Source organism: Nanorana parkeri, unplaced genomic scaffold (assembly GCF_000935625.1).
Source record: "Nanorana parkeri isolate BGI_ZX_2015 unplaced genomic scaffold, ASM93562v1 scaffold208, whole genome shotgun sequence".
Classification (NCBI taxonomy): Eukaryota; Metazoa; Chordata; class Amphibia; order Anura; family Dicroglossidae; genus Nanorana; species Nanorana parkeri.
This window is the reverse complement of record NW_017306476.1, coordinates 1246732-1271507: the sequence shown is the minus strand read 5'-3', so window position 1 is coordinate 1271507 and position 24776 is coordinate 1246732. Positions and strand designations below refer to the sequence as shown.

General features: G+C 41.5%; 1 protein-coding gene across 1 annotated transcript in view; it reads left to right on the top strand.

The window, feature by feature from the left end:
- CDKAL1 (CDK5 regulatory subunit associated protein 1 like 1) overlaps positions 1 to 24776 on the top strand; it is a 610267-nt gene that overhangs the window by 306516 nt on the left and 278975 nt on the right. The window contains exon 9 of the mRNA XM_018555678.1: positions 8693 to 8859. Within this exon, the coding sequence (XP_018411180.1) occupies positions 8693 to 8859 (167 nt within the window). The remainder of the gene's footprint in view (positions 1 to 8692; positions 8860 to 24776) is intronic.

The window sequence follows — 24776 nt, the reverse complement described above, 5'->3', positions numbered from 1 at the left end:
TTCGGCATTTATACTTGGATCCTTACGCCAATAGTAATCTTACACGACCTTTGGCTCCACCCATCTCACTTTTTTAAACCCCTTAATCTCCCGCCTATTCTTGCCATTTTACTCCGGGCTTGAAAAAGAGGCATTTTAGCCTCGAAACGCGTAGCCAACTGCTTGAGTGACATTCCTATCACTGAGCGAGACAGACCGCTCTGTCCTCTAGTCTAGTGCCCAATCCTAACGAACCACTACAACTACTGCCGACAGTTCTTAAACCGCTGTTGAGCGGCACTCCCGTTGAGCCGGCGGGTCCCAGCCTGGTCAGCTGAGTCCTTACGGTGCCGGACGGCAACAACACTTTGACTGCACAGCCTGCCCGTACACAAGGCTACATGATGTTGCTTCCAGCCAACAGCAATTTTTTTTTGTCATCTCAAGCTGTCATCACCATCCCTCCATCAACAGGGACCAACCACATTCATCAAATAAGCGAGTCATTGATTCCCAATTTCCACATACATATCTCCCATGTATTATATTGTAATTTATTCACAAACTGACCTACTAAGTATTACACATTTCTGGGTAGTAGCACTCCTTTTTTTGCTTTCTTTATGATGGCCTATGCATTTGTCTGGGGATCTCTTGGCGATGTTTTTTTTTGTTAATACTGTGAACGGTGTGCAGATGTTTTAAGAGAAGGTTTAGTTATCATGCCATCTCTATGCTAGAAATTAACTATTACCTACATATAAATAAATAGCCATAGTGTGTTTTCTTTCTTCATTTGCATACCTCCATTTTCCAATGCAGACTTTGGCTGCAGTTAGTTTTTGGCCAATGGTTTATGTAGGGCTGGGGAAATTAACGATTAATTCCTCGATTAATCGTTAAACTTTTTGATCGATTAAAATTATTTTGATCGAAAATGAAAAGACTCACCTCTCCGCCGGCTTCCGGGAGTCCCGTCGGAGGTCTGGTGACGTCACGGACATTGTCACCGGACTCCTCCCCCCTTCCCCAAGTGGCACTGTCGCTTTAAAAAAAATTGATCGAACACGAACATTTTAATCATTACCAGCCCTAGTTTTATGGTATACAGTGTTTGTTTTTCCTGTTCACATTGTTATGTACTGTGTGTTATGTGTTATGTACTGTGTACTGAGAAATAAGCAGATATTCCTGGTAGTGTATTTTCCTAATAACCAGGTTGAGATGATTTTGTTCTCTTAGAGGAATAAAACTTGGAATAAAGTGCAATATACTTTAACAAAGCTCAGTTTGTTAAAGTATATTGCACTTTATATAGAATGAATTGTTCATATACAGGTGAGCTCTGTAGTTTTAGATTGACACTGCTTTAAAAACAGTGACCTTGTGTGCATTGTGAAGAGAACTCAGTATCTTAAAAATCTGCTCAATTTCCTATTCCATTAAACAACATATACAGTATCACTACAGCACAGGCACTCTAATGGAGTGTTAGTACCAAAATGATCTTGATGATAGAGAGATAGATGTTCATTTGAAGTGAGTTCCATCCTGCAAGTGAGACAATTACAGTACCATTTACAGAAGCGTAAACATGTGTAGCTCTAAATTGTATAATTTTTTTCCCTTCTTTTTTCACTTTGAAAATAAATAGATGAGAAAAAATATCAAAGATAACTAAATATTAGATAAACGGGAGACAATGTAGTTCCCATTGTATTCTGTTAGGCTATTCGTAACCAGAAGATTGTATAGTATTCTGGGTATGACCAATACATAGGATTTTTACCCTAAAACAATCCTTTGTGTTAATACCTTTTACTGGCTTCTTTTCTGTTCAAAAATTGCCCCCTTCCTGTTTGCAGGCTGATAATACAGGTGCTTATCTATGGGACGGATTTTAAATAATGTGGTCTGTAAATATGTTACTGATGGGGGGTGTAGGGGTGTTGTGCTGTCCTACTTCAAAGGGGCTTCCTGACAATGACCACAGATATTTTACCTGTAAGTGTTTTTAAGTACAAAGCCTTGGACTTCACAGATAATTAATATATTTCACAGCAACATTAATCATCAACAATGTAAATGTATCTTTATTGGCCAAACTCAACTTTCAAAATTAAATATATGTTTCAGTTGTTTGTATCTCTGGATCTACTGACCATTTGTGCATTTGGCTATCACTGAAGGTAACCTCTTTTACTAATTTGTTTAAGGGCCTGTTCACACATATGTCAATGACCTGCACTGGATCAATTGTTTTCTATGTGTCCCATCCACACACATTCCACCACATGGGTGAGGTGGGCAGTATGCTGCAGAAAAATGCATGCATTTTTTGTAGATTCTATCTATCTATCTATCGCCCAGGTATGTAACACGTTTACTCTAAAGGTCATTATTGTTGTATAGGATAGGTATCGAAGTGTAGAAGCAAGCGGACATAGTTTATATTTCTCTGGGACTTCGATGGCAACTTCACTCAAATTGTTTGCCCTATGATAAAACACAAAAATAATTATTCCGTGTTATGAATGACTAAATCTAAAATGAGTGCATGATGCTGCTGTACTATAAGGTGCAATAGTAAATGTGAAAAGTGCACAGAACTACCAATATTTAAAGGAGAACTATGGGGTTAAGGCTTTTCCCCATAGTTCTCCTTAGGGTAACGGGAGGACACAAACTAGTGTCCTCCCGTCACCCTAGGCTCAGTATACCGCGAGCTGTAGCTCACGGTATACTGAGACGCCGCAGTATACAGCGAGCTGCTGCTCGCGGTATACTGAGACGCCGCAGCTGAAGCGGATCCCGACAATTATGTCTGGATCCGCCCAGCTGCGTGACTGACAGCTGGCTCTGCCTATCTAGAGGCAGAGCCAGCTGTACCCGCCCCGTCCGTTCCGCCAGTCAGCGCTGGCGGAGCGGGGTGGGGGCAATCCAGCCCCTCCCCTGTCACGGCAGAGAGCTGTGACAGGATCGAGAGGTGAGCGGACGCCGGTATGTGTTCGCTCACCTCCCGATCTACTAAGCCGATCTGCGACAGTCTCATTGTCACAGGTCGGCTAGAACTATGAGGTGAGTGAAAAGCACTCACCTCATAGTTCTCCTTTTAATGGTGCTTTCCCTTGCAATGTGTCTATATCCAGATTTATAAGCTGCTATGTTTGAAATATTTAATACGCTTTAATTTGAATTTGCTGGATATAGACACATTGTAAGGGAAACACGCTTAGCGCTGTACACTTTTCACATTTACTATGATACATTGCACACTGAAATTCCAATAGCAGATTAACATTTAGGGCTCTTGATTGTTTCACTTATGGTTACTCAGAGATTTAGATGATCCTTTGCATGTTTGCTGATCCAGCCAAAAACAATAGGATACTATCAATTCTTTTTTCAATATCTGGGTTCTGTTTTCTGTCTTTATTGCCACTTTACATATACGCTATACACTTTCGTTCTTTTATTTTTACCTATTTGCATGACTCTCAGTGCTTTACATAGATCCAATGACCTCAGCACCAGTCCTTTGAAGGAGCTCATAATCTGATATCCCTACCAAAATCATACATGTGTATGATTTTGGTAGGGATATCAACACTTTGGGATAGTTTGCCCCACTCTTTCAGCACAAATGTCTTGTGTATGGCAAATATAAGAAACCGTTACATATTAAATATGCTGAAATTGATAAAATGTTGGTAATTTGTATATGTGTTTAGTAAATATACAAATGTAACATCCTTTCTTCCAGTTCTTAATAAGCAGATCAAAGATTTTTTGATTAATTTCTTGGAGAGTGAACTGTTAAATATTGTCATGGCATAGTGCTAAATACTTATGAGATATCTTATCTCTTGATGGTGCTCATCTCTTCATGGTTATGAAATCTTTGTGAGACACAGAAGTGTAGGGCTGCTTCCCATCTGAAGAACCCAAGCCACCAGCATGCTAACTTCTATTTAATGCAGCTATTTACAAGAAAAGGTATGCTGTGCTGGTTACCGATATTGTGCTTGTATACACGGCTAGACAGGTATGGATATTCCATCAATCTCCTAAAGGCCTTCATCAAGTTTGTTGCTACTGAGGGTTTCTTTAAAAGGTTTAAAGGCATAGTTGTATTTCCAATTGTGTTTGCAGTGTTTCTATACCAGAAACTCTTGAGATGTTAGATATATTTTCAGTGCTGTGGAGTTTAGTCTAGTTTTTTTTTTTTTCACTGCAGAAATTGAAAAACATTGGTGTTTATTTTAGGTTTTATTCCATATGGTGAAAACATATCCAGTTGTCTGCAAAATTGTAAACATTTTGTTTCAAAATAATAGATATTAGCATTTTAGGTGTGTGTATGAGTTAACTATACAGATAACATGTTCAAGGCCTGAGCATACAATTTACACAGTTGTCTATGATAGTGGTGGTTGTTTGTCAGGTTAACCCCATAAGAACCCTTTCGCTGCCAAGGCCCTTTTTTTTTTTTTTTTGCACACATGATATAATCCACATTTTGGGCCTGCAAATTACTTCAAACCCCCCAAAACAATATGTATTTTCTGAAAGCCAACACCCTGTAATAAAATAGTGGCAGTTGCAAATTTTGCGAGTCTGAGGGATTGATAGACCAGTGGCAGAAGAGGGGGCACAGGGCGGAGGTACGAGGGGGGGTGGTAGCTGGGGGATGCAGAGTCACAGCAGTCTCTTCTCCCCACTTGTGCCGGCTGCAGTGGTCTGTGTCCCCTCTGCCGATACAGGCAGGGAGAGCAGCGAGGATTGAAAGGGACACAGACCGCTCAATTTCCTATTCCATTAAACAACATATACAGTATCACTACAGCACAGGCACTCTAATGGAGTGTTAGTACCAAAATGATCTTGATGATAGAGAGATAGATGTTCATTTGAAGTGAGTTCCATCCTGCAAGTGAGACAATTACAGTACCATTTACAGGAGCGTAAACATGTGTAGCTCTAAATTGTATCATTTTTTTCCTTCTTTTTTCCTTTGAAAATAAATAGATGAGAAAAAAATCAAAGAGAACTAAATATTAGATAAACGGGAGACAATGTAGTGTCCATTATATTCTGTTAGGCTATTCGTAACCAGAAGATTGTATAGTATTCTGGGTTGGACCAATACACAGGATTTTTACCCTAAAACAATCCTTTATGTTAATACCTTTTACTGGCTTCATTTCTGTTCAACAATTGTCCCCTTCCTGTTTGCAGGCTGATAATACAGGTGCTTATCTATGGGAGGGATTTTAAATAATGTGGTCTATAAATTTTGCGAGTCTGAGGGATTGATAGAACAATGGCAGAAGAGTGGGCACGGGGCAGGTGGCGGAGGTACGAGGGGGGATGCAGAGTCACAGCAGTCTCTTCTCCCCACTGGTGCCGGCTGCAGTGGTCTGTGTCCCCTCTGCCGATACAGGCAGGGAGAGCAGCGGGGATTGAAAGGGACACAGACTGCTGCAGCTAGCACCAGCGAAGAGGAGCAGCAGGGCCAGACTGGGACTAACAATAGGCCTGGGCATTTTAGACTGAGCAGCCCAATCACGTGACCACCAACAGGCCCCACCCCTCACAACAGGGGGCGGAGCCAAACACAGAAGCGCAATCGAGGGGCAGGGCCGGCCACTAGTAAGTCCCGGAGGGCTACAGCTGACACACAAGCCCTGCTACAACCAATACACAAACCTTGCAACAATGTAGGAAGCTTGCTATAGAGAATATCTGTAAAAAATAAGTCAAGGCAACTGGACTTTCTGTATTTTACTTGAAGACATTTCACTGGTCATCCAACCAGCTTTCTCAATTCAGAAATTTCTGAATTGAGAAAGCTGGTTGGATGACCAGTGAAACGTCTTCAAGAAAAATACAGAAAGTCCCATTGCCTTGACTTATTTTTTACAGATATACCATGACCTGGATGAATGTGAACCTTCACAGACATATTGCTATAGAGAATCAGATCTCACTGGCCCCCCAACCCCGCTGGCATTCTATGCACTAAAGTAGCTAACACTCTAATGTCCCCCGCACAGTCACACACTATTATTATACATTTATAAAGCTCTGACATATTCCGCAGTGCTACACAGAGAAGTCACATCAGTCTCTGTACAGAGGAGCTTACACTCTAATGCAGAATACCATCAGCTATAGAGGACTAAAAATCCCTGCAAAACATTATACAGCAATGCAGAATAATAGTATATGAATTTGGTACATACTGCTGTTGTGCTGCTGCTCTGCTCCGGGGTACCAGCCTGAAGTCTCGGGCAAAGGGTCTCAGAAGGGGAAGATAGGCAGCTGGTGGAAGCACGGTAAGAAGGCACCGGTTCCATGTAAACTCCTGCACACCGCATGTAATGGAATGTGATATGATCACATGCGGTTAGAAAACACTCTCCCTGAATGCACAATCGACGCGTCCAGGGAGAGTGATTGATTCCTAACTGAATGTAAACCTATTGCGTATCTTTACATGTGCGTTGACGGCACCATCTCCCTGCCCCCGCACCCTTCGGCGGCCAGCAGCTTCGGGCATAGGACGAAAGTGTTAACAATGACCGCCAATGTAACAAATGTATACACCATGCTCTCCCCCACCAGCTCCCTCTAGTGTCTACTGTGTAGTAGTGACGGCTCTGCTAAGTGCCGGCTATCAGGCATAGCAAACCGGCCCGAACACAATCAGGTTGATTGTGTTCGGGCCGGCCCGATTTGCCCTATGGCCAGTCCGGCCCTATGGCCAGTCCGGCCCTGAGGAGCAGAGTAGCAGTGGCTGCAAATAATCGAACAATCACTAATCGGTAATGAGATTCAATTATAATTGATGTCATCGATTAGTTGTTGCAGCCCTACTCTGGTCAAAATGGGCACACATGTTAAAAGGAGCAGCTAAACAGATATGCACATAAAAAAAAATAGCCTAGAGGCAAAAACATTTGCAATTAGTTTGATAAATTCCCCCCACAAATGTTATTTCACTACCTTTGCTTTACATTATGGTTAGTGAGAGAGATACCTGCCCACATCTATATTAAATGAGAGGAAGGACATATGAAGGATACACTATTTCAGTGGGAAGATTACCCCTTACACTGGTGCCAATGACAGGAATGTCACTTTAACAGACAGCTAAACAAATGACTGGTACCATCCTACTGGCTTTTCCGGGAACTTTGCAGACACTATCAGATGAGAGGTCAATCAGCCATTGCTCAAGGAACCCTAGAAACATCTTCAGAAACACCACAAAACCTTGGTTGAGAATGACTGTGGAAAGTGTATGTCAAGCCAAAACCTTTTTTTGTTTTGTTTATTTTTTATAGTGTTTTGAATATGGTGGGGAGAATTAAAACTCCTTTTGAGGTTTAACTGCTTTCTGGGGCTTTGTACGCAAGATTTACCCAGACTTCAGGTGCCCATACACCTATTGATTATCGTTTTGAAATCGTCCACAAATAGTCTTTCATACAATAATTGATAAGTGGATGGGAACCAAACAATTTTTTTTACTGTACTCCTGGCCGAATTTCCTCAATCGGTCAGGCTGGAAAACATGTTTCGGCTAAAAAATTGATGGATTAGTGGTATGCACAAATTAAAATCTGGCCTGTCAATCGACAGAATTTGGTGAATTTGTATTGCTAACAGACAATTATCGAAACATTGATCTGTGCATGATGGGTATTCGAGCGGAAACCAAAAGAGGGTATGATGACAGCACAAAAAGAAAAAGCTAACAATAATCGATAGGTATATGGCCACCTTTATTGAACAGACATCCAATATAGTCAGTTTTGTCCAAGCAGCATATTACACTTACTATGAGATGTGGGTCGGCAACAGATTGATCAGGTAGATTGCATACCCCACCGTGATTGCTGTCAACTCTTGACCCACCTATTGCCTCAAAATCAGAGTGCGGGGGAGGTACTGTCGTGTACTGCTCAGCTGTGGAAGTGGAAACCTTCCCTGGCTCTTGTAATTATTTGTGTACCTTAATTTCAAAATGGCTTGTGGGGCAATTTTATATGCTGCATTACCTTTTTTAATGAAAGGGGAGTTTTCCTTAAAACTACTCTTAAAGATTATTGACATCTTAAAACACAGCCATGAAAAATAGCCACAGCATAGTAGAAAAACCACAGCTTTCTTTGTAGATGAAACACACCCTTTTGGTAACCAGCTATTTCTGCCTGCTAGAACTTGTTGGGGACATATTTGTTTCAGTGTGTGGCTGCTTCACACTCAACATTATATTTGCGTAACATGTTTGTGAACATAAACCTACATCTATGCTTATTCAAATTGTGTTCTGCTGCTTCAAATACACTTTGAGACTGCTGTTGGGTTTGTCATTTGTATTACACAATGACCAGAAAATTCAGTGTGTGTGATTAGATAGGATGATTTCACTGCCATATGCTGTTCATGAGCTGTAAATGTAAATCTCCACCTGGAACACAGTAATCATTTACTGTATTGTTCCAGCACTATAGAGATCATAAAAAATGAACTTAATAACCCATTGCTGCCCAGGGGATAGGCTTCAGTCCCTTTCATTACAATGCAAAGTCCAGAGTGGCTGCATAATAGCCTTGTGAAACCCAGAATTAAAATGGAACAGCTGTATGATAAATTAAAATGTAAAAAACAAAGACTTATAATCAACCATTTCTTCTGTTCACAGAGGGTGTTTGCGAGATTTGGCTGACCAGTGAAGACACAGGAGCTTATGGTAGAGACATTGGCACTGACCTTCCAACACTCCTATGGAAACTGGTTGAAGTTATTCCTGAGGGCGCAATGCTAAGACTTGGCATGACCAACCCCCCCTATATTTTAGAACATCTAGAGGTAAGGACATGGATTAGATGTGCTTGTTTCATAAATGTCAATAAAAGTAATACTGATAACAAAAATGAAAGGGTGTGAAACACATGTTAGTTTCCTGTGCAGCATAATTTATTATAGAATGTTGAGACCTAAATTCATGCACACTCGCATGTAAATCTTTACCAGCATACCTGCACCACAGTTAGAGAGAAACATGTGCAAAATAGATACCCTTGTCTTTTCTTGTGGTTGTGGCAGAGCTGCAGTGGGGTGCAAAAGTATGCAGCAAACATTTATTAAAGTGTATTGCCACTTTTCCAGCACCTATTTTTAGATTTGTTACATGTTCTCATTCATCTAGCATAAGTTATAAAAAAAAAATGCTACTCACACATTACTTGTTTTCTCATATCACTAGTTTTCCTCTAAACTGACATTTCCTCTTGGGGGGAGGTTACCATAATTAACAGATTTGAACAATGTCTGTCTTAACAGAGGGTTAAAGATCTATAAGATTTGTATGTTAATGAGAGGAAACTTGGCGTGTCCTTTTTTCTTTCTGTGGGGAGAGGCAGAGTTTACTGTCCATTTGAAATTGTAGAGAGACACTCACAGTCTGCCCAAAGGCCTGCTATGCAGAGACCTCTAAGAAGTTAGGAGTTTTTATTTAAAATGAAAGAGCAAACATTATTAGCTTTTTATTATTATTATTTGCAAAAGATAAGCTATTATTAAAAGTGTTGATTCAGCAGCTATATGGCCAATAGCCTATTATGATATGTTTAATTTAAAGAGGTATTTTATGCTTCCTTTACACAGCACTTCCTAAATACCAGATTTGAAAGCCTGTAGTATGGCAGAAGGTTTGACCTAATATATGTAGTGTCCAGGTCATGCTTCACCATTGATTTCCAATACTTCCGGATGGAAGATCATTCAGGAAGTAGATATTCTGCCTGAGAAACATGGAGATTATCCAGACAGCCCCTTTATCTGGGGGGAGACATGTTTAATAAATCATGGAGGTTGCTCAGACAGGGAATGAAGGTTGGCTCAAGAAAGATACTGCAGCTTCAAAAGATTATATTGTGAGGATGCAAGTTTGCAGAGAATTGATTGTAATGAGTTTAAACACAAGAGAGGACTTGCTGTATAGGTGCTCAAACACCTTACAATATCTGTAGATTTTATGTGGTCAGCTGTGTGGATGGAGTAATCTCCCGCTGGGCCAAGCTTCAGTATCTTGCTGGTCGGCCCCATTGGCTGTCAAAATACCTCAACAAGTTGATTGGATGCAGGCATTGTTCAGTTGTTTTGAGAGCCAGCGGGGTCGACCAGCAAGATTACAGAAGCTTGGCCCAGGTGGAGATTACTCCATCCACACAGTTAAAGGTGCCCATACACCTTGCGATTATTGCACGATCATCACGGGGAAATCCCGCGATCGTACGATAATCGCAAGGTGTATGGAAGGCGTGTGACTGTTTTTACTGCACTGTACTGTACTGTACGGTCGCACGTCTTTTGTCGAACCAGCATGCTAGCCTGCTCGTTCAACAACTGCGGAATGGGCCGGTGTGCGCATGCGCACACTGCCCGTTCAGCATTGCGGTCTTCGGAAGCCCGGCCCTCAGCGGGGCGGGCTTTCGATGATCGTAAGTACGATCTGGCTGTCCAAGATATATTTTTACACTCCAATGATGAATAAATAATGTTTGGTTGAGGAATGGTTGTTTTAGTTCTTGCGTGGCATGTCTGTCTGTCTGTTATAGAGTATAAACCTTTACTGCAAAAAAACTGCTGGATTTCTGCACTATGGGGCACCTTTTATTTGACCATCATTAAAGGTCTTGATGTCAGTCATGTCAGTTCCCTACATCTGATAAGTCCCTTATTCTTTGACTTTTGGGTCAGCGATACATGTTTTCATCTACTGCTCTTCATCTACTGCCATCTAAGAAGATGCTGGATATCAGAGAGGCACAGGGTTTAAATTACTTACATAAAGACTGTTTACTATGAGGATCTGCTTAGCCATGCCAAGCAGCTGTTTTAAGCAGCGTAAAACCATCTACATTAAGGGGTTATAAGACCTACTGTATGTTTTGATAGATTCTGGTTTATATTGACAGTGTGCTACAGCTGTATATATATTTTCCCTTTTGTAAATGTAATTTTTATATGTGCATATAAAGATGCCATGGGGAAGAATAGCTAGTAGCAGATTTTCCCCCTCAAAGGTATGCATAACTGTAAACAACCTTATAGTGTTTCAGCATAAATACATATTGCCTGGTCCTGCCTGACTGGGCAGAGTCTTTTTCATTTTTAAATACGTTTTAAAAATCTGCAGTATCTTTGTGCAATGTTTTTTTTTTCAGATCTAATTTCAGCACCTCTGTTCTGTTCCAATATATGATGGATAAGTGCTGATCTATGTTGTTGAGAATTTCCAAAATGGGGGACAAAAATCATAAATGTGGCTGTTGCATTGCACAGTGAAATCCTTCCTCTTTAATGTTGCACTATAGCAGGTGCAGAATGCTATATCACCAAGATGGGTAACAAGTATTTGCAGCAAAATGAGATAGGTACACCAGTTTGTACATGGGCACGTGTATTGACAACTCAACCTATTTTGACATTCATATCCATAGCTACAAGATTTTACATTGTTTTACTATAGTTTTTTGAATGCTTATTAAATTTGAGCTCCAAGCTAGTAGCTAAATACACAGTTACAGTATTATACATATGTGCACAGTTCTGCATGTGATTCTGTTTAGCCAGACTTGTGATCTAAGCATTTCTGCCAGACAGCCTTGCCACTGCACATGTCATAATAAAAATGAGCGCTGCTGTGTTATAGAAGACAAGAGGTCCACAGGGCAGGCAGGAAAAGCAGGCATTTGCAATGGCAGCTGAGAGGTTTTTGTTATACTTGGTCCCCGACACCACCAGACTGCTGATTGGACAATCAGCAAAGTGGTAAGTCATCACTCCACTCACTATTCTTGTGAGCAAGTACCCAATACTGTTAGCTACTCATTATCTTGCATTTAAGCATGCAGCACTCTGTCAAGCGGCAAAAAATAAAATGTGCCCGATTTTTTCCCCCCGTGGGCATGATGCACATAAAAAAAATTGGTGTTTGTTTGGTACACACTAAAACATTTCCTTAGCAATCACATTTTATTTAGTTGCTAACAGAATTCTTTGTTTACATCTTGCTGCTGGCTGGCGGCTAGATTTGGCTGCTGGCATCAGAATGTAAAATATAGGGAGAAAAAGCCAGCCTGCTATTTCAATTTGAAATAGCCAATAGCAGGCTGGCTGTTGTGCCTGCCCACTGAGCAGAGGTGTGGACCTGAGAGAGAACATTCTCTCTCAGGTCTGCTCCTCTGCACAGTTGGTGGGGTTTCAACAGCCAATCTGCTATTGGCTATTTTAAATTGCAATAGCAGGCTGGCTATGGTTCCACCCACTGAGCAGAGGAACAGACCTGAGAGATAACTTTCTCTCTCAGGGTTAACCCCACACTGCAAGGGTTAACTGCTTGTTAAATTTAAAAATGTATGCTCACCTGATCCTTGGAGCTGGCCTGCTCTTAGACTGCTCCTTCCAGCTGCAATCTACCTCCACCGGAGCAGTCTAAGAATCCTTGAGTCATCACGTCCAATACACTGTGTATTGGAAGTTAGAACGCCGAGGGACATACCACCACTACAGCATAGGAGAGAGGCAGAACTCCAGGCAATATTTTAATTAGCTCTTGCAGTGGGGCTACCCCTGCACTGCAAGAGTTAACTGCTCGTTTGTGTTTAGGGACTAAGATTAAAAAAAAGTTCTACTCAGCCGAACTTGGGAGCCGTCCTGCTGTCACAGTGCTCCCTCCCGCCTATTTCATCCTACACTGCAGTGATAGTATGTACTTTGGCGTCCTCACGTCCAATACAAAGTGTATTGGACGTGATGACTCGAGGATCCTCCTTAGAACACTGCAGCGGAGGGGGTGGTGGCTGGAAGGAGCTGTCTAAGAGCCGACTGGCTCCAAAGATCAGGTCAGTATAACTTTTTTATTTTTTATTGTAGTCCCTAGACACAAATGAGCAGTTAACTGTGGGAGTCCCACTGCAGGGGTTAATAGAAATGTTGCCCGGAGTTCTGCTTTAATAGATATACAATTTTAATACATATTTTAACCCTGTATTTAGCTGGGAAGAAATACTATTTGATGATGCCATTTCACAAATTCATTTGTTTATCATATCTGATAACACTGAAATGTAATTGTTACGTCACGACTTTACATGTGTGCATTTGTTAAATTAGGATCTGATTTCTGAGCAATAAAGATATTTGGAACAGGTAAACACACTTCTTTAATAAAATAAATGGAATACATGCAAAGTTGGTCTTTGGACATGCAGAATGATGAAACTCACCAAGATTGAACTGTCATTAACATAAGTGACACTACATAAATAGCTTGGCAATGGAAAGGTCGCAGGAACCGCTTGATAATTGACCTAGCAATTGGAAGCTATTTTCCTACTATTGTGCTTGACCTTCTAAGGGTTAATCTGTCCCCCACAGAGCTCGGTTGTGGATTTTCCCTTCAGAGACAGCCCATCCTGAAAGGTCACCATGGAAAGAACTAAAGCAATGTGGGGACACACAGTCCTGTGAATTTGTCACACCTAAACATTTTTAACCAGTGCTTGTCTTGGAACTCTACCAGTTTCCATATAATCATGTACCTTCCACATACTCATTCACCTTTCATCTTTCATAAGTGTAATGAGTGACATCCTGGCAGCATAGCAGGAACTGCTAATGTAGACACCTAACAACATTGCTGCCCAGATGTGCTTAATAAATATAAACTTCTGCAAACTGTAACTATATAGTACTAGTGATGTCCCTTTTATTCTTCCAACAATCCTGTTCAATTTTATGTAATCTTCTAAATATTAATGGCTGGCAAAAGTATGCCCTTTCTTTAAATGGGCCAAATACAGGCAAGCACCTCACTGCATTGTTACATTATTGTACATTGGTAAAGTGGTGGTGATTATCGTGGCACACTTTAGTGCAGTGGAAGCAAGCACAGAAACAGATATTGGTGCAGTGTTGAGTGATGTTGGGCAGGTGGTGAGAGCAGGGGGAGTGTGTGGGTTTGTGTGTGGTGCAAGTAGAGGAGAATGGAGTTCAGCTACAGTGGTGAGAGAATGTGGATGTAAAGGGGAGTGGTAAAAGTACAGTAGTGTTGAGGCTTTAGGCACACTGGTGAAAAGGGAAGTGCAGACCAATGGTGATGGGTTGGAGTAGGTACTAAAGGAGTAGTGCTAAGGAGCGTAGTTGCAGGCACAGTGGTGAATGGTGCCTCAGCAAGGAATTGTCAGCTGTACCTCCACATACAGTTCTCCTGGCCAGCATCGGAAATCAGACGGGATGGTTGGTGGTATGAGCTGCCAGGCCTGAGATTACAGTGCTTGTGTAAAATGCAGCAACAGCCTGGGGTAGGGAGGGTGTGTGAGCTGATGAGACTAGGAATCAGAAAGTTATATGCCATTGCAACACAGACTCACCTGCTGCAGGGACCACTCTGGATGTGCTTCTCCTTGGGTTTGGCATTTGTGGATGATGCTGGTCTACATAAGTTGATGCTACCTTGCATTTACAAGAGTGACACAGATATTCATATTTGCTTATCACAATGATTTGTACTCTACCGCCAGAGTGGATCGTGAGGGAAGATGTTATGTGCCAGGAGTTAATTGCTGTTATATTGCTGAAGTTTGAAGGTGATCAGCAGCACGGTCATTAAATGGTTAGTCTGGGTCCTACTTCCCTAAGAATGTACAGTAGAACCCCATAGACATCTATGGGACCACTCCCCACTTGTCACCTTTCCAGGTACATATAGAAAGGGGGAGAGGCTTAGCCTGAAACTTCTGAACATGCTGCCAAATGCCTCCTCCCTCTTGTAACATCACATTCTCCCCAGTGCAACCTGTAGAGTCCATTCAGTCCTCTGGCCCCTGGGGGCTCTATGCACATTGAGTGCATTCCCAGGGGAAAATGGAGGAGTTGCATGCTTCTGGGCTGAGAGGAAAAGGGAAGATGCCCACCACCTCCATTACTATGGGACCCTTCTGATGCAGCAGCCATTCCTCTCCAACACGGTTGAACTTTCTATATTATTTTGGCTGTGCAATCTCTATATCAAGCTGAAACTAAGGGGGACACTGTCTTCTCCCTCCTCCCATCTACAAACTAGTTAATGGACAGCTGCTGCAGACTTTGCTGTCCCTTATGAACCTGTTCGGGACAGGAAGTTCAGGGAAGCAGAACTGGTTCAGAGTTCTGTGTACAGAGTTGGAGCCAGCTGTTTGGAAACAGGATTACTGTATGTGCTTGGACACAAATTTAAAGAAATAATTTTCTGAGCAATGCATATATATTTTTTTATTATTCTGGATGCATCATTTAAAAAAAAAGTTTAAGAGCTTATTACTACATTAAAGATCCAATAGTCTCCACAATGCTTTCCACCTAAAGTGTATATCTTAGTTTCCTAATTGTACATCACACGATGATAACCTGATATCAATATGTTATGTAACTCCCTTTATGTGATTAGACACTGGCAAATCAGAGAAGAAAATAAAGAAATGCATAACCCTTCTCACTCCCAGCCTGCAACATTTTTTATTTATTTATTTGCTTATGTGTTTAGGTGAATGGCCATCTTCTCTTAGCTGAGAGAAGCAAATCCTTTTTATGCATTTTTTTTCCCAAAGAACCTTTTAGCAAGTACCCTGCACCCAGCAAATGTTGTATCTCTTGGCAGCTGTCCTGTTCAATTTACTCCTTGGCTAAGCCTTGGGGGAACCAGAACCCGGACCCTACTGGAATGAAGACATAGGCACAAGGTACAGTTGAGGAAGCTGCAGGGTGTTATTCAGGTCCAAGGCCATGGCACATCTGCTGGTGGAGCATGGACCCTGAGAGAGAGAGAGAGAGAGAGAGAGAGAGACTGGCAGAATCATTAGGCACATTGGCTCCTCAATCCAGATAAACCCAAGCCAAGAGCCCTGGGATAATCATGGGCTTCCCTGGGATCAGGTCCTTTCAACTCTCCAGTTCAGAGCAAGCTTAATTAACCTCTGCTACTGAAACTTGGAAGCTTCTGTTACCAATCGGCTATCCATGTTACCTCTTATATTTTACAAGCAAACAACATAACACAGACAACTTTGTGTGGTACACTTTTTGCATGTAATTAGACCTCTTGGTAAAAGTTTCGACTTGCATCATATTTCTCATTTATTTCTGTTGGGAAAGCTACATATGCTTGAAATGCCTTGCCTTTGAATCCTGTCTACTGATACCTTGCCCTTGCTCCATGGCAAGGTGACAGCGTCTTATTAAGAATGAGGGCATTTGGTGTGGTATCATTGCAGTGCTCAGACTCTATAGTATACTCATTACATTAGCATTATTCTCTGGTAGCTCACAAGGGCTATAAAAGTAATGACAAAAAGGTGGTGTAGACAGATGGGAAGGTATCTTCCCTGTCTTGGCTTAGATTTACAGCTTTTAAGGTCACGGACACTTAAAGGATGCCTACCCCTTTCTTTCATATCAGTAAGAAAGGATGTCCATCATTTGCATGTGCTTCACTGCTACAGACTGATTGCCAAAGAGGAGCTGGTAATTTTCCCCCTAAATTTCCAAAGCAATGCTCAGTTGTTACACAACATGCTAATTCAGCAACCATCACAATGAAACACTTTTTCTGTGTCATATAAACCACAATAACATGTGTGCTACACTACTTAAAACAGAATACAAAGTACATAATACGCTAACATAGTTTTCCAAAAATCAGTGCCATTATCGGATCTCATTCATTCTACTTCCTGATATACTAAGCATTTGTATTTGTGTATTATAAACCTCTTTTTTTAATTTATGTAGTGCCAGACTGGTAAATGTAGCTGGGTGGGGTCTGGTTAAGTTCACAGTATTGGGTGGAATGGGGCAAGGGGGAGTGGACTAGTGCAGCTTTATTAAACCATTCAATTGGGCTCAATTTGAAAAGCTTAAACATAAGGATAAGACTTTCTAATTTAGCAATGAGACTGTCATTTTCAAATCTTCTGTGTGTGTATATCACTGTGTGTGTAAATATAACAACTTCATAACTTACAAAAAGTAAATGCACTGTAAGTTTTAAAATGACAGGTTCACTTTCAGCCAATAACGAGGCTTGCTTGAAAATGCTGGGCAGTCTGGAAGTCTCAGTTTAGAGTATCATCTCATCAATATTTACAGAGATAATTGCACCGTGAGGAAAAATCGTTCACACTTTCATAAAAATCTGTAATGAAAGGTGACTTCATAATTTCACACCACACCCGGGGACTAACTTGGCTGCCATCCATCAATTACAAAATGACATTGCTCTCTCTTCCGGTGATCTTGGACAAACTCCCAAGTCTAACGCCTTTATGAATAAATCTTTTTCACCAGTCCACTGAATCTCCTGAAAGGAGATTTATAAACTGTTTTACCTAAAGTGAATACACTTTTCACATGCATGATGTCTGTGTGTTTTCGTATGCATTACCTGTTATGTACAAAAAGTGCAGTATTGCAGTTCTACTGTATGGTACTTGGTCCAGAGCTTCCTTTTTTATTATTATACCTGCCTGTGCATAATGGCCTGCCATTATGTGAACATAATTGACACAGTTTAAGTAAAGAGAAAGTAACATATTGTATTTCTAGTAGAGATGGACCAATACTAGTATCTGTATCAGTGCCGGTAGTAGGCATTTTCACGTGTACTTGTAAAAATGTCCTGATACTTAGTGCCGATACTGGTGCTTTACACTTTCTTGGGAACTCAGGCAGTCTGCTGGGAACCTTGAGGCAGCTGTCTTTGACAGCACCAGTCTGGCCGCACATCTCCTCCTTCTGCCCCCAGTGACCGGCACAGTCCTGGAGAGCCTGGTACCCACCAGAACACAGCCCTGGTGAGACCCTGCACAGCCCTGGTCAGAGCTCTCGCATTCTGGTGACACCTCACACAGCCTCCTGAGACCTTGTTACAGCCCTGGTTTGACCCATCACAGCCTACTGAGATGTCACACAGCCCTGGTGTGTAGCTTCATATTCTGCATTGATGTATAATGCATTGCTGGGATGTGTAGTCCTCTATCGCTGATGGTATTCTTCATTTCTGTATAATGAATTGCTGCGATTTGTAGCCTTCGATAATTGGTGGTATTCTGGATTGCTGTATAATGGATTGCTCTAATTTGTAGTCCTCTATAGCCGGTGTTTTTCTGCATTTCTGTATAATGTATTGATGGGATTTGTAGTCTAGCTTGGAGTCAGTGGCAAAACTACCAGGGTCGCAGCTGTGACTGGGCCCTGGTGATCCACCACTGTCCTAAAATCCTTAGTCTGTATTGTTTTAGAAAAAACTGTCATATGAAGCTAAAACAAAGGTATTGGTATCTGTGAGTACTTATGGTGCATCCCTAATTTGTAATCTATAAGTGTGATCACTGACATCATATAGTATCCATTAGCTCAGGGTGAAATTATGTGTAATACTTGCAAGTAGAACACCGTTAATTAAAATTCTGCTATCCTATTAAGTTGAATAGCATTCACCCTTTAAAAAATCATAACTATTGGGCAGTAGAAGAAAAAAGGTATAAAAATAAATTTGAAGTGTCGTTTAAAGAGTAATTCCACATTTCCTGAGAAAAAAAATCTATCTGGGTGATCTCCTATCCGTTCCTGTTTTGAAGAAAAAGCTGTTTGTTGCAGCAGGTCCTCTCCAAACTGATCCTAGAATGGGAGTGTTTGGTTTCGTTCTAACCAGTTGGTGGGCTTCCTGTGTTGTAATAAGGAAGCACAATAAAACATGCCCAAAACCACGCTGATGAGCGCAGTTCCATTGAAAGCTGTATGGAAACCGCACTGATCAGCGCAGCAAAAATAGTGCAGGGAGCAGTTCAGGCGGGGGGTGGTTTGGATCATGCTGGACCACGTGGTCGCATGAACGGTCCCCATAGCAATGCATTGGATTGTTCATGTTGACGGATCTGGGCTGCCAAACCACCCCGGTGTGAACGGCCTAAATTACAAAATGGTTTGTGAAACAATTATATATGCATTTTTTTAGATTTTTGTTCAATTTTATATTTTTAAATTGGGGTTACCCTTTAAGCTTAATTGTCAAACTTGGATCACATGATGCAGTGCAACTGACCTTTGGTATGTCTGTGAAGGTTCTCGTTCATCCAGGTGATGGTTTATCTGTAAAAAATAAGTCAAGGCAACTGGACTTGCTGTATTTTCTGTTATTTGACTCCCACCACCCTCTAGACCACAAACTGGGAGTCATCAGGACTCTACATCACCAGGCACAGAAAATTCCCACCAAAACAGAGCCCAAGATGAAGCAATTCAAACACCTCAGGGGGGCCCTTAAAGTGTGCGGGTATCCAGACTGGGCTTTTGTCAAAACTGAAAGAGGAAAGAATGCCAGGAGTACCAGTGAGGGTTGGATTCTCACTTTGGGCCTCCTCTCCCGTTCACTACTTTCTAGAAAAGTAATTATTTGTTTGTTTATTTATCTATCTGTTAAAGAAGGCCAATGTGTTGTTGATAGCATCACAAAAGACAGTATGTTGTATAGCAAAATATTTGGGAGGATTAATTAGATAACAGATTTGAAGACTAGATTCAGTTTTTTTTTTCCAAAAAGAGAAATAAAGAATGATAGACAAACATTAACGATAAGATGGACGACCTCTGCCCATATCAGATGTGTTGTCAAAAGACAAGTCACTCATGGACTATTTTCTTAAATCATTACTTTAAGTGTATTTCCACTTTTGCTGCCAAATTGGAATAACATGTATTTTGTATTTGTTACTTGTTCCCATTCAGTTAGTACAAGCTAAACAAAATATTCAAAACTGCTTTCTGCAGTTTAAATTGTATTTACTTGGGTTAGGGTTACTACTTGGCTTCCTAAGGGTTAACAATTCTACTTGATTATCCTCCTTTGTGGTGTTAGGAGGGGCTGTGAGGGGTTTAACCCTGTCTGTACTGTGTTGGCTCATTCCATTATTTGTAAAATAGATTGGAAGACTGCCTGTCTTAACAGAGGGTTCAAAGATTAAAAGCTTGGCTTCTTCATTGTATGTTTATAAAGTTAATGAGATAAACACAATCTGCAAATTTGAGTCCTAAGTCACACACACCAGATTTTCTCAAATGTCACTGAAAAAGTGGAAATACTCTTTAAAGCTAATGCTTAAATGCAGTGGTCACCTCTGACAGTAGAAGACTGCAATGCATTGCCGATTATAGAACATCAGTAAATTGAAAAGTCAAGCGTCGGAGTTGTGTTAAGTTCTATTTGATTTATTATGACCAAAGGGAAGCTTTCTGGAGAGCAAGGCCTGCAATTTCAGAAATCCATACATTATCTCCTTATCGAGTAATGGATTGTTAGTGTGATTCTAATGCAGGGGTGCCCACAATTTTTCGTCTGGAGATCTACTTTTCAAATGACGAGCTCAATGAGCTCTACCAACGAAAAAACACCTGCATTCAGGGGCAGGAGGGGGCGTGGCAGTGCATTGAAGTCAACCGGCCCTCTCTTCTCTCTCTCCTCACGCTCTCTCCTCTCTTTACCCCCTGTTTCTATTTGCTGTCTCTTCTCTCACTTTCTCTGCTGTCTCTCTCCTGTCTGTCTTTCCCTACCTCCACTGCAGCAGCTTCCAAAGTCTCTTCTCCTTCCCGTCTGTGGTGTCTGACACATTCTTTTCGCGTTTTTCAGCACATTTTTTCGTTCAGTGAAACGCGTGTTTTTCCGTTAAGTGAAACACGCGGTTCACTGGCGGTATGATTTCCCCCTTATTTTCTCTTTTTTACATTTTTTTCACTTTCCGCCGGCTCCGCCCCCCTGCAACGCGGCCGCTCGCAAGGGACGGAACCCGGAAGTTGGCAGCTGCCGGAGGACACAGAGGGGATCGCGGACAAGGTAAGTCCTACACTGTATTCCTGAGTGTGGCTCGGGGGTACCGCTTTGTTAACCCCGAGCCACACTCAGGAATACCAATGGAAACACGCGGAAAAACGCCCCAAAGAAGCATTGTACTTGTTTGAGCGTAGGACGTTTTTAAGCGCGTTTCCACGCCCAGGTGGGAACCATGCCTATAGGGAAGTATGGGATTTCACTTTTTGAGCATTTTATAGAGCGTCGATCAGCTTTTATCTTACGAACATGCTACACACCAGCTGAAAATCGTACGATTCTCGGCGGGTTTTTCGAACATGTTCGTAAGATAAAAGTTGTGTGACCTTACAGTAGTAGAGGTTGCACGGCTTCCACACACCTTACGATAATCGAATGATCGCGGGATTTCCGGCGATTATCGTACGATTATCACAAGGTGTGTGGGCACCTTTAGAATAGAACATACTTTTAACCAAAATGATAATGCAAAGTTTTTATTAAAGAAAATAATACTAATTTTAGGTAATTGTGTTAGTGGTATTTAAAATGAATTGAATGCTTTTTGAATTCATGGATTGTTGAACTAAATTGTGTCTTTTGGTACGTGAAAAGAAGCTCATGTGGCAGGCAACACAAAGCTCAGGTATGAATGGGCATCACTGAATTAATGGGATTCTTCATGTTGAGCGTTGTTGCTCAGGGGTGTTTGGTGGCTTACCTAGATGGCCATCTCCACACAAAGGAACACTGTAAAAACAAGACATGGTAAATCAGCAGTGGGTAAAATATCAGCTGCAGGGAGCCCACAAGGCAACACTACGGACTAGCTCCTTGCTTGCTTTTTGGGTGCTGTTCAGGTCCTCCTTAACAGTGTGTAGTATTTAACAGTCCAGTGACTTTTCAAAATTCTGTTTTTTCTCTATTAAGGGAAGAGACAGTGACACTGTTATAGTTATAGTCATGAAGGATATGTCAGTGTTGGCAAGCTCAGCAGCCTGCTTGTGTTCTCAGACCTTTAGTGAGAGCTGGACAATTGTTTCAGTGTGTTGACTTGTGCAGACAGCACATGAGTGTGCAGTATGAGGCAAGTGAGCATGAATATATGCTTATGTAAGTGAACTAAATGAGTACCGATGATTATCCTGATTTTAGTTTCAGGAAAGGTGAGGCCTGATGTGACCGCTGTGCTGGGGATTCCTGTTTACAGTTCAACAGTGAAGTAAAAATGTCCATTAATACTTCAATGTCTGTGTGCTCAAAAGATTCAAGCCTATCACATTACTGTCTGGTTTTTTTAAGGAGGGATGCTTTCCAAACATCTGTTCCATGTTTGTGTGGACAGTGTCATGCAGTGTAAGACTTATGGTATCTCTGTGGATAAGCTCTCCCCTGGCAGGTCCTGTCCTTGGCTGCTGACTAGACTTTAGGAAAAAAGCATACCTGGGAACATTCAGTGCACCAGTTCCTACCATTTTCAACATAATAGCAATTACTTTCATGGAATGCAGTCTTATTGAATAGTTTATACCAGATATGATCAATTCAATAATTGAAATGTATATCCATATCTGTATGTCAAATTAATGTACAAATACAAATCTCACGGAGTTTCATCTCATGGAAGCATGATGACAAGTAATATATTTGCCTTCTGGGTTTGTTCCTTCACTGCCACCAGGCTCTTGTAATGTGACTCTGCATCTCAGTGGTCTCAGGACTGTGTCTGTACTTCATTCTCCTTTAAAAATAAAGTTTATGTTAATTTGACTGTACTAAACTCACAAGAAGCTAATTTGTCTATTTTGAACACCACCACATTATTGTTCTTCTGGTGAATGATTTTAGAGTAGATGGGAAACCCACACAAAGAACAATTTCTGTTTCCCCATTGCTGGTGCCTACTCCTTCTCATATATACTTGACTGCTCATCTTCCTCCTCTGCAATTGTGATCTCATGGAACTCAAACAGTTCAAAACTGTTTATAAGCAAAGCCAGAACTTGTAAGCCCCGTTCACAGATGGTTACTTATTCCAAGATCATTATAGGGAATGAGAAAATAATATACCCACATTTTTCACTACACAGACGCAAGGGATGGCTAATAAATTATCCACCCGGCCATATACTGGCCGAATACCGTTAACACAACATTCTTGCCACTAGATAGAGCCGAGGAGCACAATAATTCCCTATGCTTCTTGGCTCCATCTAGTAGCGAGAAAGCCTTCACCCAATGTATATTTCAGAAGATGATTTATAATCATCCTTCATAGTTTCCAATTTACCCATGCTTTATGACTTCTGTATTGAATGTTCTGTGTATCAGGGATTGCTCAGAGGGGTCAAAACAGGCACTCTCTCTCTGGAATATATTGACTGGTAGGCTGTAGAGTGAAATAATTCTGCTTACTGTAGACAGCAGACTATAACCAGCCTATAATACCACATTATGGCTTTATTTCTTTTAGACGCATGTGGCACAATTTGTGACAAATAGATTATTTTATGAATAGAGGCTGGATACCAGTGTTCCTTTAATACATTAGTGGCTAGGGCCGCATGGGCTGCAGTTAAGACCCTGGCTAGAAGGGCATCTACTACACTCCTGGTCTATAGAGAGACAACGAGACTTAAACTGGGGAAGAGTTCATATTATAAGTAAGGCTTCAACCAAATAATTGATAATAATCAACCATTCTCATTATTGATTAGTAGGTCTGGGTCCCCTAGTTCTCTCCTCCACACTGGGAACTGTTGCCCTGCGGTGAGGAGAGCTCCACCAAACACACACACACACCCCGTTCCTCTGCTGGTGAAACCCCCCTCCCCCATTCCTCTGCTGTTCCCCTGTTCTTTCAGCGGTAGAAAGCCAGGATCAAGCCACCTATCAGCCACTGGAAACAATAGCCAGTCTGCTATTGGCTATTTTAAATTGTTGTCTGCTGTCAATCAGCAAAGGAGGACCTGAAGGAGAAGTTTATCCTTCAGTTCCCTCTTCTGCTGATTGACAGCAGCCAGTGGGCAGGCACAATAGCCAGCCTGCTATTGCAATTTAAAATACCCAATAGCAGGCTGGTTATTGCTCCCATCCACTGGCTTCTGTGTTGACATTTAGCTTCCTCAGCAGGCAGCTGTTATTCCCCAGTGAAGTGTTGTAAAGGTGACACAAGGGTGACTAAAGAGAACCTGTCACATTCAATGTGCTATCACATAGGGGGCTTGGGAGCGCCCCTCCCCTCCTCCCCCTGCATGCCATGGCAATGAGGTAAAACTATAATAAAATTAAACTCCCCAAAAAAATGTAAAGTCCGCGAACACACACAAATTAACAGAAACACAAGTTGGGTGCACCTACCTAGAAAAATAATGATTGTGCTACACATGTTGGGTCCCACCACATGCATCTGAGTGAGATCAATAATTCAGGCCCAATATTCATAGCTAACTCTAAACTCATGGCTAGGCGTATATAATAAATCTATAAAATTGTGCATGCTCTTTCATTCTGAAGTAAACTTTGTAACACTCCATGTGTGTATTTCATTTTAAATTAGGAATTATTTTTTTTTTTTATCCAACTAATCAATTATGAAAAAAAAATTGATAGTATCAGCCCTAATTATAAGCAAATATATGATGACTCAAGACCAGGGGTCTCAAAGTACCGGACCGTGGGCCAACTCCGGCCCGTGAACCTGTACTATGTAGCCCGCAGCCAGCTGATAAGTAAGGCACTGACCGCATACCTGACTTTCTGAAACAGCTACACTCTGTCAGATGCAGAGTACATAGCTGTTCCTGTCAGTGCCCGCACTCTGACGATCTAAACTGAACGCCGGTCGAAAGGATGGATTTGTATTGTCTGCACTAGACCTTAC